The 17,330-nt window shown below is 38.9% G+C and overlaps 1 protein-coding gene across 1 annotated transcript in view; it reads right to left on the reverse strand.

The window, feature by feature from the left end:
• Positions 1-17,330, reverse strand: part of ABCC9 (ATP-binding cassette, sub-family C (CFTR/MRP), member 9) — a 75,749-nt gene that overhangs the window by 42,866 nt on the left and 15,553 nt on the right. Inside the window, exons 7-13 of the mRNA XM_010291239.1 lie at positions 12,228-12,422; positions 9,226-9,390; positions 7,474-7,629; positions 4,512-4,646; positions 3,050-3,212; positions 2,386-2,426; positions 1,284-1,426 (exon numbers count right to left, since the gene is read on the reverse strand). Coding sequence (XP_010289541.1) covers positions 1,284-1,426; positions 2,386-2,426; positions 3,050-3,212; positions 4,512-4,646; positions 7,474-7,629; positions 9,226-9,390; positions 12,228-12,422 — 998 coding nt within the window. The remainder of the gene's footprint in view (positions 1-1,283; positions 1,427-2,385; positions 2,427-3,049; positions 3,213-4,511; positions 4,647-7,473; positions 7,630-9,225; positions 9,391-12,227; positions 12,423-17,330) is intronic.

Genomic DNA, 17,330 nt, shown 5'->3' on the forward strand with positions numbered 1-17,330 from the left:
TGCTGCTGCTTCAATAAAAATAAACCCTATTTAATTTTTTTTTTTTAAAGCGAGTGTGGTACTGGCAAATGACATATGTGGGAGACTGAACTCCCTTTGACTTCTATTTGTTATTATTGTTACCCAAAAAGAGGTAGTGGCAGCAGCAATACAACACCTTGCCAATGTACCTCAGACTTGGCAAGAAGGAACTACGTTCCTGGGTGGGAAGGTTAGTTCAGTCTTCACATCCTGCTAGTGCTAGGCATCTGACACATTCCTGCCAGTCAGGTGTCAGTTTGTGACTCTTGGGACATCTTGGCAGTGTATGTATCTACATAACTGCCCCATGACCATGACTCGTTCCATACAGACCACTGACACAACAGCCAGAAGTCTGAAACTTGACTTACTACCAACCAGCTCCCTTGAGATTAAGTGCTCTATAGCCCAGCATGAAGGAAGTTATTTTCTTGGGCTATTTGCAAAATAAATGCCTGGAACATATAAGTTTCTGTTAAAGCAACACATTTTATGACACCCTTTTCCTTTATTTTTTAATATTTTTTCTGCTTCATACCAACTTCCTCGCTGTCCTGCCATGCAGATCCCTACTCTCACAGACTAAACTCCCAAATGTCTGCCTTGCCATGCTTCCTCTCCTGCATCTCTGCATCTCATCCATACCGCCATTCAGGGGAACAGCATTTCCTCTATAAGAGAAGTCCTGTAGGGCTCAGTTTCCCTTGAGTAACTAGTCCTTTAGCGTCCAGTGTTCCTCCACCCACTCTCTTTCCTAAGAAAGTTCATGCTAGTGCTAGACAATGAGAGGTAGGACAATACCAAATTCTCACGTAAAGCCCAGTGCACCCTTTGTGGACATAGAGTTAAGCCAGTTGCTCTTCCTTGCATCAGCAGGGCCAGTCTTGGTAGATAGCTTCACACCAGTCTCTTTCATCTCCCTCTGTGTTGACAAGAGTTCAGAAATGTACTAGGTAAGAGTGATGGTGAGTTGTCACACTGTGAGAAGAGGAGCATATCCTAAGGGAGGATGGGCTGACTCTGAATCCAGACTGCCAAATTTGGTGAAATTATTAAAAAAATGGAACATTTATTTGTCTCTGTATCATGCAGTAAAAAGAAATAGTTACTCTGATTCCTCTCCCATTTTTGAACATCAGAGTCCCACCTCTAAATCCTCTTCTATGTGAGCTGGTAGAAACAACCTTTTTCTCTAGCACCTTCCCTGTTGTGTTACTGAACATAGGTGTTCAAGAGATGGACAAACTAGAAGGGTCACTTACCTTATGATAGCCTTGACTGCAAAACGAACCACAGTGGAGAGCAGGAATAGTGGTGTGACCAGGATGTGAAACAATGACAGTGATGCAAAGGCCTGGGCAGGCTGCAGCGGCTTGTCATTGGTATATGCATAAGTCACAAAGGTCTGTCAACATCAGGAAAAGAGCATGTCAGGAAAAGAGCATGTCAGGATAAGGACTCTTGAAAAAGATGGACAAGGACAGCAAGCAAAATATTTTGCTCAACTAAGGCCAATAACTATATACCTCAATTTACTGTGAAACCCAGTAAACTGAAGAGAAAGTTGTCTTCTATTAAAATGAAAAAGATTTTTAAAATTTGCCAGTGATTTCAAGAGATTTACTCATTTAAGAATGAAAAAAATATCTTTGCAAAATCAAAGCATTAAATTTTGTAAAGTTTTGTAATTAACTTCAAGATTTAGAGGAAACACACAACCCAGAATAATCAGTAAGAATCTAACAAATTTTAGGGTTTTTTTCACAGATGCAGAGTTATGGTCATATTTCACCCAGTTCTGGTAGACACTGTCAGCATACTCTGAGTAATGCCCTCAGAATTTGGTCTATGAAGACTCCTTGCTGACCAGCATGCCATAGTTCCTCTAGAGCATTAGGCTGAGATTTAAACCTGGCCAGGGGACAAGCAAAATTTATTTCTCCTTAAACTGCAGAGTACCCTTTCTTGAATACTGAAATGGTGGCTTATAATGCACTTTGAAACAGGAATGATTTTCACTGGTAGACAATATAGAATAGCGAAGCCACCCAAATTGCCTTCAAAATGAGAGCTTCTCAAAATGGGTCTTCTTTCAAGTGCAATGATTTTTTTTCTTTATTTCTTACAGTAAAAATTTGTATTTCTTTTTGTTTTTACCAATCCAAACCATAGCTGGTGAAATACCAGCTCTGGGACTGGGCAATTCCAGTGTCATGCTATCGTTCAGTTAGCAGGGGCACATTAAGTCATCTGCTGGTTTTGTGAGGAATACATCCTACAGTAACAATGGTGTCCTTTTTTTCTTTCTCCCCTTTCCTTTTTCTCTCTGTTTTTATAAGGAAAAGTGAAAAAAACATATCTTACTGCAAGAACAGCTGCTATTGGTATGGCTGCATTCATAAAAACTGTGAAAGAGAAGTAAAATAGGCATGAAATTATGTGAAATAAGAAAAAACAGTTTTACAATTAGTTGTATGGCGCTAGAAGAACTGAGTTATGTCCAATTCAAGTAATTAAAGCTCTCAAAGGAGTTTGCAGGAAGAAATTTCCTTCCATGAGAGAGAGAGATCTTAAACACACAAACAAATAAGCCAAGGAATTATCTCATTTGTATACTTCAGTGAACTGGGATAAAAAGTTTTATGTGCACAATTATTACGCAACACAACTAAAACATTACCCTCTCAGCTCTTCTATATTATATAAAATACAATTTCTTTCAGACACTAATTTATCTTTGCGGTAATCAGAGCTGCTAATATTATCATGAGCCTCCTTACTATAAAGCAACTCATAACTGTAATGTCATAATGAAGGTGACAGAAAACTTACTAAAAAAAAAATCAAGATATGCTCTATATTTTCAAGTTTCTGTGTTATGTATTTGTCATGCCTTTTTATTTTAATAACATTCCACACACAAAAAAAGTGTCATAGGCACAGCTGTATCTCCTTTAGTTGAAGTCAGGAGGAACGCTGACATGAAGAACAGGATCCATTTCCAAGCACTAAAGACATAGTTACTTACTGGAAAGAGATGTATGAAGCGCAAAGGTTTTTAGACTGGTGAGTTCCTTCATTCTCGTTTCTTCCACACTAGTACAAAATATGTGCTCCCAGGCATACAGCTTTAATAACTTAATGCCTTTTAGTATCTCATTGGTTTTCTTTAATCTCTCAGTAGAATAGTCCTTCATTTCAAAAGAAAACAAGGATAAGAAATTCATAATGGTTTGTAGTTTTAATGAGAATGCTCTTTTCCCGTGATTTCTGTTGTAAAATTCATTAAAGATTTATAATTTTGTTTGTTTGTGATTTTGTACAGGCTTTCAGTTGCCATACTGAGTAAAACAATATAAAATTTCATGTTCTTTGAATATATTAAAATGCTTACAATCATGAGGGGAAATTCAGTGACCCTATTATGAGAAGAAAAATAAACCAAACCATCTGAATCCTTCAAACAGAGGGTGAAACTCAAGGAGGTGGATTAGTAGGTCAATGGTTTCCATAAACAATAGACAGAAGACTACGTGTGTGTAACTGCTGATACAAGATTAATTCTGGGATTCGTACAGCCTGGTCATGAAAATAAGTGAGAAGTTTATTGATATATTTTGCTAGTTGCCGTGACCAGAAAACAGTAATCCTAAATTTTGGTAAAATCATAATCCAAAAGATGTTATGAGTATGAGGAACTCAGAACACAGCAAAAAGAAGGATTCAGACTATTTCTGAAATTATGCAAAGATAAATCCTCAGTTGGTATAAATTGGCACAACTCAACAAGACTGAAGTGTGCTGAAGATTAGGTCCATGTATGTATAATTTGCTTACTGAATATTAAGATAACATGGATCTTTAAATATTTGACAACTCAAACATCAAAGGTTGATTAAAAAAGTTCAAGGATCATGAGAATAAAGTTAAAAATTAGACAAAGTATCAGAAAACTTTTCTAATTGGTGAACTAAACTAGACAGCGAAATAAACTTACAGCACTGGACAATATACAACACATATTAATCCAGCCATGCCAGCTAATTTTTAGACAATACCAAAGCTTGGGGTGAGAGCATAAAGTCTATAGCCATTTCAGAGGGGGGTTGTACACACTCTGTAATACTGTCCTCCTATAATTTATCAGTCATTTATACTGTTTGCTAACATCCCATGAAATACAACATCTGAATGTAGGAATAACACCCTTTCATGGGATTGAATTCAGATGAAACTGTGCTAGCTGGGTGAAAAATACTCTGCAGAGAAAGCAGGTCAAGGCCCACATACTTTTTTCAGATTCTTGTCTGACAAACATTAAGAAGGAAGAGATACTGAGCCACAGAAAAACAGAAAGGATGATGGAGTTAAGGGACAGCTTGCCCAAACCTCCACAATGAATGTTCACTAACAACAAGAACAGAATCCAGAACTCCTGGTTCCCTGTTCTCATTTCTGGATCACAAATGTCACTGAAATAATTTACTTACGAGAGTGCTCTTCTGAGCCTCAGCCAACTTCGTAGCTATGAAGTACTGTATTGGAGCTAGCAGTACAATGACAGCAGCACCGACCAAGGCACTCACTCCGAGTAAATTGTAGAGTAGGATCACACCCATTATTATCTATGAAGAAAAAAGCAACATAGAAAAAAAAAAAGTAGATTTCAATATGCCAGAATGATAGCAAGGAAAAAAAAAGTTTTTCTAATAAACAGTTAAATGGTTCATAGGAATCAGCTGAGCCCGTACTTCAGAAGGTCATGTTTGGAAAGTGTGGGAACCGAACGCAGAAGCCTTTATGTTTGACAATAACTGCATAGTTTGTGTTCATGCCTGGTAGTCCTAATTCCAGATGAGGTTTCCATAGAACTGAAGGAGCACTAAAATGACGGTGCTTGCCCTAAGGCATTTTACAGAATCACTGGCCTCAAGTCTTATTTACACTAGAGCTCCTTACATCACTCTGGAAGTATTCAAAGCTCTTATGTCTTATTCATGGCAGTCCATTGTAAATCACATTTTCATTCTGTTGTAGTGGTTTTCTTGCAACTGCAGGCAGAGGCATGTCTAAGAAAGGCACTGAAGCATGATGCAGATGCGCTGGGAGTGACACAGACCTGAGCTTGTGCATCAATACCACGTAGCTCTGTAGGACAATATCAAGATGCTACCTTAGCCCTACAGAGAGTTTGGGAACACTTCCCACAAAGGTTTACCTGGGAATGGCTCTGATGCAACTACCACAATTCTGGTTCCCATGTTAATACAAGCTCTACTACGTAAGTATTTTTATAAAAAGCTCCACTTTATGGTACAGAGAGTAACGGGCCATACAGAACTAGTTCCCTACTTTGTATTTTTGCTGTCCCTTCAGTGAGTCAGTTCTGTCTTTAAATCTGCCTTCTTACTATACAAGTCAGTGGAGTTCAACACTTTGAAAGCATTATTTAGCTTTTTAGGCTTCTGTAATGTAAATTAGCATACCTACATGCCATTTTCTTAGCAGAATAATACAAGGTTACAGGTAGCAATTTGTACTTGGGGTAAACTGAAGCCCTTACTGGGGGCCTGATCCTGCAATGAGTTTTTGTTCTTGATAACAGGCCATAATTGGTGGACACACAATATATTTTCTAGGATTCACAGCAGTCTTCAGCAGGCTATGGCTTTATTGGCTCACACTGGAAGGATATAACTTCAGTATTTGCTACAAGCTGTTCTGCTCAAGGAGGGGGCAGACTTGATAATTGCTGTTTCTTGGGACATCCCTTGAAGCTCAAGTCCTTTGCATAAGGAAAGACAGGATAGTCCCACCATCTTTTCCAGAGGTATAGTTACAATCCAGTCCATAGGTACCAAGAATTAGTTTTTTCCTTTTTTTTCCCCAAAAAGCAGCCAATTGAGCTAATCAGGCAGAAAGACATTGCTACATCACCAGTGTCATTACTATCAGCTGCATAATACTTTGAGAAGGAAAGAGTAAGGAAGTATTCCCTTTCAATTTCATCACTGAAGCAGAGGTGTAAAGTAATCAGTATGATTGCTAGAGCTTAAGAGCAGAAGGAGTCCTCTATAGCCTAGGCCACAGATGCTCACTCACCAAGTTCTTCAGAAGGCACAAATTCATGGGTGATGCGATGCTCATTCCTGGACAAAGCTACGGTTGAGCTACCCTGTGTTCCCTGTCTCCTGATTGCCTGAAGGTGAACTAGAGGAACCAGCAAAATCATCAGAAGCTTCCTCAAACCAGCCTTTTACAGTAGTGGTGAGGAAGGCCATTACATTTCTACAGTGGCTGAGACAGAGTCTTTATTGAAGACACAAATGAGTGGTGAATTTAGGCTACATATAATTATTCACTAGCCACAGGAATCGGACCACCTGTTCATTTAATAACTTTCGAAGTATTAACAGCAACACTTCCAAATAAACCTGGATATGAAACAGTCACTTAAAATGAAACACTCTGTAATATTTCTAACTTCAGTTACTGTGCAAACTTTTTTGGTCTTTTTCTCCATAAATTATTTCATGGTTCTCGAAACCCTACTCAGTCCTAAAATAGACACATAACAAACTAATATTTGTTTCCATTAGTAGTAGCAATATTGCTGACTATTATAATAAATCAGTGATACAGTAACAGGAATTTCAGCAAAACAGATCTACTCTAAGAGTGGGTTCTATCCCTTTTTAAACTTGTTTAATGTCGGTGGGATCACCTATAGGTAAGGACCATGTCATTCCCACCCCAAGCTAAAATTTTGAAGGTGCTACAGGACTCCAAGCTTCATGGAAAATCAGCATGGCTTAGGTCATCAAGTTGTTCAGCACTTTTGAAGATTTCTTTCAGGCTAATAATTTTTAACTTTCCTTCCTGAAGATTTGCCTACAGATCTGCCTACAGATCTTTCCCAGCCTTGTTAAGAACCAGATGTTTACAGTAACTAAGATTGTTTAGATGAACGCTCCTCTGAGCATTTTGTGCAGCGCACTGTCGGTGCTGCTGCCAGTCACTGAGCAGGATTCAATTGCTTTTTGCTCCTGCCACAAAACGCAGTTACAAGTGGACACTGCAAATGCAATACGTGGTGCTGGTCAGATGCCTGTGCTGCTGCCATGTGGCAGAAATAAAAGCAATGGCTTGTGTCAGCAGCAGAAGAAATATGAGCAGGGAAAGGATGACAGGTCATCATTCTTAAAGTCATAGACCGCATCCATGACATGGAAATCCTGCTCAAAAAAATACTTGCTCCTTACTGGCCCTCGGAGAGACAGCCTCCCAGCCCTTGGAGGAGATGATGGGCCATGTTTCTGCTTGTTAGTCCTCCTGGCAAGGGAGTGTGAAGTCCAGGTTGCCCTCTGGACTTTGCAGTAGTCTCACAGACATATATCCTTTTCAACCAGGTTGGAAGATGTCTGAAATCAGGCCCTTACTTTGATGCTCTACCTGAACAGGCATTGCCCACAGATTGGGGCACAGGAACAAGAACCACATTAATTGATTTGTTTCTATGGCAACCAAGTTATTGATTTGTCCCAGCGTCATCTCTCCCATGGACAAGTTGGATGTGGAAAGCCTCAGGATCTTATTATATATCATTGCCTGTGGGAAAGAAATAAAATGGAAGATATGAAAATTACATCATACATCAGCAACAGTAGCAGCAGGACTTTTCAAACAGCAGTATCAGTCTTTACCTAAGACAGCCCTTCTCCCAGTCTCTCACCTGAGACAGAGAGAGAGACGGAGACAGAGAGAAAGCATAAGAGAGAGAACTGACTTTAAAAAACTCCAACTCCTCTTAAAAGGTTTGTTGCTTAACGCAGACCTAAAATAGAACAAAATGACAAGAAAACATAAAAATTTAGGAGACTGGGCAAAGATCTTTTTTAATAAACATTTTGTGAGCCTACTTTTCTGTGACACTGTCTATCAAAGAGGTCCTTGTTTCTGATAAGATAGTGACCTATAAACTGTTGATCAGAGTGGGTATGTATTCCTTTGGGTTTCTCTCCTTTACCTGGCCATCTGTTTCCATAAAATTTGTAGAAGCTTAACAGGGTTTAAAATTAATCAGGGCATATCTCCACCAGAATTTTAAAGACAAACATCGTGAGCCCAGTTAGCAGTTATGATGGAATACCACACACTGCATCTTCAAGGAAGTTTTTAAAATAATTTTTACTCTTTGCCCTGTTTTGTCCGTGAACAAGGTAAACCCTGTAGCATTAATCAGAAATGTCTACAGACCATGGTGAATCACATCCAGTGCATATGATCTTAAAAGTACCCATTTTGGCAAGTGGGAGTCACAAAAGCACAGGGAAATAATTAGGTACTATTTCTTCACCAAGTCTGTGCCATCTATCCTGGGAGAAGGCAGAAAATGCTTGAAACAGCTATATCAATCACAGTGCACACAAAACCCAGCAGCTTCCACGCTCAGATGATACTCCTGTGGTTAGTTACACCTGGCAAAACATCAGTTCCAGCTTCTGTTTTGCACATGGTGCTACTGCCGTCTGTGGAGTTTGGTCTGTGGAGATCCCTGCTACAACCCACCCACGTTCTGAGCTGGAGCTGCTGGCTCCAGTTCATAAACATGACTTTCACAGAGGGTTAATGGATGCTGGTTTAAGAGACACAGCTTTGGAGATGAATCACTCCTGTCCCATCCCACAGGGCTCTGTGCAAAAGGGCATAAATATCCAGAATCACCACTGACAGTACACGGACAATGTTCCTGTAAAACACAGCTCGGCCAAAGATACTCTGCAGATGACGCTGTTCACAGTCAGCAGAAGTAACCTCATAAAAGCAAATGAACAAAGCAGTGGCAGAACCAAAATGACACTGCTTATCTTCATATACTTAACGTTATAGAATCATAGAACAGTTTGGGTTGGAAGGAATCTTTAAAGGTCATCTGCAAAGTTATGTTCTCACATGCACAGAGTGAGTGTTAAACTTCTACATGTTAGTATGATGGGTTTAGTTTTTAGTAAAAGGAATTGCTAACACCAGCTTGGCTTGTGTCAGTGATACTACTTTTTCCAGTTTTCTGTATAAAAATACAGTGCATCTCTTCTCTTAAACAATTAACTGCATCTTCAGGTAAAGAACAAGCCATATGAAAGTAGGAAGCTGGAGATATTATTAGTGAATTTCTTGGCAGATTATAGGAACATCTCTGCTCACCAGTAAAGCACCTCGTAGGTTGATGCCAGTTTCTGTAGTCACATAGTAGGATGCCTGCAGGAATGTCCTCTGCAAGATAAGGGCCAGGAAGAGAAGAACTGCCAAAACATAAACATTCCTGAGGAATTCCTCTGATGAAAGATATGAATTTGATGGATCCTTCACCTGAAAAGAAAGGAAAAAATGATGAAAGTGGTATGGGAGGGATTGTATATTCCTGAGACACTGGAAACAAGGAAATCCAGTCATTGCATTAGAATAAAAAATATTGATGGTATTATGGGCAAGTTATGGAGATCAGATTTCTCACTGTCCTATGTATCAAAATAATTTGCATACAAATTAAACACTCTGCTCATGTTCCAAAGACTTAGGATCTTAACTTCTAGCAGTTCTAAAATGAATTGGTTTTAGCTGGAAAGGGACAATGAGATCAGCAAATCTACCTTATCTTTAGTTTCTCCATTGATAATTTGTAGGGTAGAAATGCTACTCAGTAGAAAACAAAGCTCATTACACCTACACCACAAAGAAGCTGCAAGAAAATATTTTTTATTATAAGGGATTAGTTACTTATGTTGCATTTGTATATTATGGAAAAAATTCCTCCCAGAAATGTAGTCTATGATGCCTGTGGATTCTGAACAAAAAAAAAAAAAAATATATGCCAGTGTTCCCCATAAAATGAGGTTTAAATGCCTCAACAGGGGGAAAAAAAAATCTTGTTTAAATTACTTGATTTGTTTTCATTTTCTGTTTTTTCTGTTCACTGTGCTACTCTGTTTCAGGCAGAAAAGGAAACAAATGTACCAAAACACTGCAAGAAAGGCTGTTCCTTTGGTATTTCCGATCCAGCTGGAAGCAGGATGTACTGTAATTCTTATCCCCCCAAAAAAAAAAAAAAGGAGGAGGAAAAAGCCTGTTCTGCTGAAATACCCAGCCTGATTCTGAGATGAAAGGTTTGGGAAATATTGGAGAGTAAGCCATGTACCCACCCTCTTGAAGATTCCTTCATCACTCTGGATTACTGTCATCCGCCATGAGACTGCAAGCAGGAGAGAGGTGGTCCGAGCCGTCCAGGCTCACCTCGCTGCAGTGACCCCAGCCTCTCCACACCACGCACTCCTCCCTCTGCCACAGGCAGCTGACAAGGTGTGTATAAGCACCTAACACTGTTTTCAAAAGGTCCAATGTCCGTAAGACACCTAAATCCCACTGAAATAATAGGACTAAGTGGGTCAACCAGCCCAAGACTCCTTGAAACAAGGGTTGCTTAAGTGCGTGATTAGTCAGATAAGTATATTTGAAAACTCTTCTCTTAATGTTCTGCTGCATTTAACTTCCCCATTTTTACATAGTGTAATACTACATAGTATTTACTACATAAAATACATAGTATTTTATCAATAATAAAATAACATTTGTAGATACCTTTATCAATGTATATAGAGTTCTCAGGAATTAAGGGGGAATAAGCATAAAATTCAATTAACTCACATTAAGTGAAACTAGACAGAATTAAAAGGAGAAATGCATAATAGCAAGAACAACCAAGAGAAACTTTATCAAAATCCATAAATTAAAAGCAAATGTATTCTGAACTGTATCCAAGAGAAATAGTGACTGTCACCAAGCCAGGCTCCTGGAGTGGTTTCAAGTTCTCCAAAGACTATTTAATCTTCCCTTTAGCCAGTGTTGATTAAAACTTAAAAAAAAACCCCCACAACTAAAACCACTACACTGAAGAGTACAAAAAAAATAAACGAAGCAGATGAGGTATAGATTCCTAAACCTGAGATCCAGAAATGATCTTTTCCAAGCTAAAATACCTTGCTTGTTCAACATGCAAAAAAAAAAAACATTTTTGAAGGCAAAATATGCACTTTGCCTTTTAAGTCTGTGGCTCAAATCTAACACGTGGAGGTTCAAGGATGATAAAGAGCTTTTTTTGATAAGCTGCACAATTAAACTCTCCTTCCGTGCAATGGCTGAATGAGAGTCTAAAGCCAAATTCAGACCATCAGTCAATAAAATGAATGTCAGGAGTGGGCAGCCAAGGAGATGTTTGGATAGTGATGATAGTCAAATGCTTTATCTGGAGGGGAAAATATTATTCCATTACATACCTATCTGCTCATTCAAATACAGAACACTCACTGCATAAAGTCGATGGAGAAGTTTCCATATCAGAAGACAGATGTAGGAAAACTCCTTCATCATGTCTTCTCTGCTGTCAGCTGGTGAAATAATTTTACCTGTATCTTTTCACTAGTTGCTAATAAATTATTTTTCTTATGATAGAAAATATTCTGTATCAGAGGCTTGCTCAGTGCTTAGAGGTGATCTCTGACAGTTCAGCCCTGGTGAAACCTGAAATGAGCTGTGAATTAGTATCTTTTGTGCACCTCTAGTATCAAGAATGCCATTGAATAAAGTGGATGCTTTTCACCTTCCCACATGCACCAATGCATTTCATCACAGCAACAAGCAGCATAAACACAATAAGCAGCATAATCACAAACAGGGAATGACTACTCTCTGCTTCCCAGTGGAAAATAGATTTCAGAGAGCTCAAACCTGTCTATGAACTACAAATGGACAGATGGACAGAAATTAAGCAAAATTCCCAAATTCATCCTTGCTGGATGCATCACTGAGGCACCACCAGTGGGTGTCATGCCTGAAATGAGGAGGTACAGTTGAAGAGAAGCAGAAAAGCTGTTCCTTCTCTCCAGAACTGCAGGAATGACTCCACCAAGAGGCAGACAGCCAGGCAACCTGTGTTGCATTCATACCAAAGACTTCCATTACTCAGGTCTGTAACTTGACCGTCTTTCACCAAAAAAACCAAACTCAAAACCTCAATTTGCTTGAAAGAAACAATTAAATGATACATTGATGATCATGGACATATAAAAGCATGCAGCCAGATGTATTAAATACCTGATATGAATCTATAACTAATATCAAACAAAGTCTTTCAGTCGATGTTGTCAGGTTACCTTTTCTGTTGCATTTGTGTTATTGGTTGTATTCTGGAAGCCCTGGACAATCCCAGAAATACATAATGGCCCAGCAAAACCCAGCAAGTCAGCCAAGTAACGGAACGTGCTGCTGAGAAGAATTGGTCGTCCAAAAGCACTGTACATGGCTAACCATATGGAGGGACTCCGATTGGGCTGGTCTGCTACTTTTTTCTGGAAAACAGAGAAACAGGTATCAATGGAGCATGAAGAGGCCTCCCTGGCTGTATACAGCAACTTCCATTTTGTTCTCCTCTGGATGCCCAGATGGTTCCTGAAGGGTGTTTTGGAGTAGATGAGGTAGGAAACATGCTATAGATATCAACAGATTTCAGACATTTGTCACAGCAAATTCAAATTCTGTCTCCTCTTGGTAACTGGTTCCTCACCTCTAAATCCTAACACTTTGCTGAACCTGTGAACACAGGAATGCAAATGCAGATTAATTGTACTGGCATATAGCCATTGCTCCTTGTCACACATGCGCTCAGGAAAAGGTCTGACCTTTCAAGCCCTTACTCATATGGATAATCTTGGCTTTCACAGTAGCTGTGAAACCACTTGATCCAGTAAAGGCTTCTGATATGAGAAAGGGATTGAAGCAAAAAACGTGGACAGACACCTACAAGAATATAGTTTAGTTGAATTTACCTGGATTTTTTCTGTCTCTCAGATGCCTTCCAGGAAGATAGACTTCAGCTGATCACTAATTACTGGGCTCAAAAAGGTGAAAGTAACAGGCTATGTTGGGAGGTAAGATTAAATCAGCTAAGGATCCTTTCTAGCTTTCAGTTCTATGAATTAATGGAGTATCACAACTCTTGCCCTGAAACACCAACCAGCAGATATCTCTGTATCTAGTCAGAGGAGTTCTGATATTTCTGAGGTCCTTTTAATCTACAGAAGAAGGAGTTTTACTTGACAGATCCATGGTCTGCAGAGCGCTTCGTTGTGCTTCAGGCAGCAGCTTTTGACACTTTAGAAAAGCATCTGTCATTTTTCAAGTAGTACAGATGCCTGCAAGTTGTAACCCAAGCCAAGCCCTCTTGAGTGTTCGCAGACATTTTAAGTACAGCCCTGTGATAACGACCCCCTGCCCCAGCAAATTAACCAAAGAAAAGCAAGTATGCCTGTACCCTGCCTGGCTGCCTCATCTCTTTTTCCCCCTCTTTTCTCTGTTTTTCCTTTTATGCCACTTCAACAGCAAGGTAGAATATGTGCATGGTGCCAAAAATGTACAAGTGTACAGGAGGGCCAGACAGCTGCTTACTGACTTCTAGAGATTACCCCATATCAAATGAGGAAGCTTAGTACAGAGAAATAAGTAGAATGGGGACAAATTAGAGCTACCGTTCCAGAAAGCAGTAAGAATGAAACTGCTGCTTCTACGATGGAAATGCCACAAGGGCCTCACGGGAGTTTCACAGATAAAGGGGTCTGAATTTGTTGCCTACTGGGTTTTGAGCTAGACTGTACTACAGGGGTTCTTGTCATCCTCCTCAAATAAACAATCTGCACCTTACCAGCTTGATAGGAGCTAAGCTAACTTCTTAGGAAAACACATATTCTGTCTTCTGGAAAAAATTGCACATACTATTCTGGGCATTCAATTAATGGTAAATTTGGTAAATAGCAATGATAAATCCTTATTTCTTTAATAAGATATTGCTATTTCAATAGCCATTTTCACTCCTATTATGAAATTCACCTAATTGTCACCACTACATGAAATCTATTTACTTTTAATTGGAAAAAATAATAAATAAATTAAACTATCTAATAATCTCTATTGCTGTTTCTTCTTTTTTTATCAGGACTTCAAATTAGCTGAAGCATCTAATGGGGATAGGAGAGAAAGAAGAGTAGATTTTTTTTTTCTGATCCTAAACTCTATTCCAGAATGGTTTGAGGGCCCAGTGTTACGGGCTTGCAGTATAGTATGTTGTATGTGCAAACACTATCCTTTATTTAGGTGCTGAAAGACGATCTGTCAATCACCACTCATTACAGCTCTGTGACAACCATTGACACCTTTCGGTAAATCCACACTTGAAAGTTTGGCCAGTATTATAAGAATTAAATGTAAAGATCTGTCTGGGCCTTCTGCACCAGAAAAACGTTATTACCATGATGACTATTTTCTGCAGTTTCCCTTTAACCCTTTGTGGCTTGGGAAGCCACCTGAAGCCAAGAGCTTCTCCTCCTGGGCACAGGAGGCTGAAAGGACATATTTTTCTTAAGGTCAGAAAAATAACATCAAAACATAATGTTAAAAACGACCCCGCTACAGAAAAGAAGAAGAGCTGTACTAAAGACAGGGAAGAGTTGAAGTAATACAAATGTGAACTTAATCAGTTTACACATCTATGCATCTCAGTACCTGGCTTAAATTTACAGGGATTATTTTTGTTGGTATGTGGTATGATTGGTAGCCTTTGTTGTGCGAATTACCAGCCTGGACCGCTGTTCTCACCTGTGGCACTTCGTTTTCCTTGTCTTTGTCACCTCCCTTTTAAATCACTGTAGTTTTCTCTACCTTTGGCGTTCAACAGTTGAAATAAGGGCAGTGAGAGAGCACTTGTTGGTAAATCAAGCCACCTGCAAGGTACACCTCAGTAAATATGGAAATCTGACTGTTCCCTTAGTGCTGTAGCTGACAGTGTCAGCCTGATGCTGAAGGGCAATGCTCTGTCCCTGTGATTTCTAGCTAACACACTTGCTTTCCTTCTCTTTTTTTCATAACAGATAAGATCCACAGTAGCACATGAATAGTAGGTATAGGAAATTCTGATGGTCCTTTGACTTTAAAAACTGCATTTTCTTTTACACCATCCCAAAAGTAAAACTTTCTACTGACTGCCAGAGAAATTACACAGGATTTTGGTTGATGGGGTGAACCAAATGTAATATCAATGTGCTAAATCTATTTTGGGATATGTGATGTATGGCCCATTAGTATGTGGTTTGAAACATCTAGACCAGTTGTATAGTATAGAAAACAAAAGCCAAGCAGCAACAGAAGCAGGATCAAATTTTTTGGGGGGAGATTATGTGACAAGTACTACCTACATATAGTAAATAATTGACACAAAAATTTCACTGGGAGAGTTTCATTGCATATCATTAAGAACTTATTTATCTTCTTAATCTTATTAAAGGATTCTTTATCTTCAGCCAAAACGTCCATTAATATAGTAGGAACTGTGAATGTGTATTAAGAAGAATATATGAATTTAAGGTCATGGGTCTAACCCTATGTGTATGATGTGCATCCACTGATTATTCTGCAGAAGCAACCTTCATATCCACAGTTAAAATTTCTCCAGGATTCTTTGAAAAGTATAATTAAAATACTGTATTTCCATTTCTACATGAGACTGTCCAGAAAAGCAAGAAAATACAGAATGTCCATCTTTTATAAAATTTACTGATGGCAGGAAATAATGAGATAAGGAAAGCCAACTGCAATGTGGGTTTTTTGGCAATACTTCGTTTAGGAGAAAAACACAAACAGCATATTTAAGTAAGCTTAATTATCAGAAGAGCTTGTTTTACCAACAATTTGGTAATTCTAATCAAAAGAATATATGCTATGTTTTTTTCTTGTGATATGCTGTGTTATGCTATGTTGCCAAACACAAACTATCTACAAAACCAGTAACAAATGACCTGTATCTTATTGTAAGAGTTGGAATGCCTTTTGCAGTAGCAACTACCAGAATAATAGCCAATTAGGATGTCAATCACCAGTTTTTAGTATTGTGTTGGTGTATATTACTTAATATTATAACAAAATTACTGATAACTGGCTTTAAAATTCTATGAAATACCATGTAGCATGAAAGTGATATTAAAATTAAATTACTTGATGCTTTGAAAAAATTACTTACAACTAAAGAATTTTGAGTAGTGAATGTATTCATAACGCTAAGAACTGCTTGATGAAAATTTGAAAATGTAAAAAACCACAGAACAGAATAATGAATTCAGATTTGTGACTGAGAAGTGTTAGCTTAGGTCTCATGTGTCAGTGGGCAAACCTTCATACGGCAGGATCCAGAAGAATTCTGCCTAAATAGTTGAATATGGATTTCTGGAGTTTTCCATTGGCATCAATGAAAACAAGAAAAGGTTCCGCCCAGTGTTCACAGACTTCATGGTTACTCAAGTAGCAATATGCTGTTTTAGCAGAATATAGCAGCCATAAAAATTTAATCTCAGACCCTCTAGTTTACATTCCTGTACGCTTGGACACAGGTTTGGAAAACATTGAATTTGAGAAAAAGGTCATGAAAATTTAACCTGACTGATTTCCCTCATGCTATTATTTGGTAGAGAACCTCAGCTGGTTTCAATTTTCACAGCATGCAGAAGGGCTAGCAAGACAATGTCATGTGAGCTACCTCAAAGGCATTTTACAATACAGAATATTCATGGTCATGTTCAGCATCTTTCATCAAGGCATGATAAGAAGGGTTTGGAAAGGAACAGAAGCCCTCTTTTTGCAGGACCATGGAGCACAGCTGAGATCAGCTATCTCCAGGCACAGGCAGGGATAACCCCACTTAATCCAGAGGATGCTGGGAGGCTGCCCTCACCAGCTGCGGAAGATTAGTGTAAAATACACCCTGGCAGCAGAGACAATGACATATCACCTCTTCCAGATGGCAGACCGTGCTTCAACCTGAAGAATTTTCCTAATTCTGTGGCTGTTTTCTGGCCCAACCATGCAGAAGCCAACACATTTCTCTGTGGGAGTGAAGTGCAGCAAGTTCCACTGCCTGGCTCTTTGGATTGGTTTTCACCCTTTCGTTTAATTTATCTATGAAGTATCAGTTTACTTCAGGGTTACAGCCTGTTTTTGAATATTAGCACAAATGTGCTAGAGGCTGTGGTAATCTCAAGACTTTAAACAATTATGGAAACCAATAAATCTGATGTAAACCAGCTTTATAAACATAAGCACATGTAACTGCATGGGTACATTTATGCAAGTCTTCATACATGCGTGGCACGCCGAGGGAAGCTACAGACTGAATGTTTGTGTTCGTGCACATAAGCAATAGCACACTTATCTTGCCT

This window comes from Phaethon lepturus, unplaced genomic scaffold (genome assembly GCF_000687285.1).
Source record: "Phaethon lepturus isolate BGI_N335 unplaced genomic scaffold, ASM68728v1 scaffold9897, whole genome shotgun sequence".
Lineage (NCBI taxonomy): Eukaryota > Metazoa > Chordata > Aves > Phaethontiformes > Phaethontidae > Phaethon > Phaethon lepturus.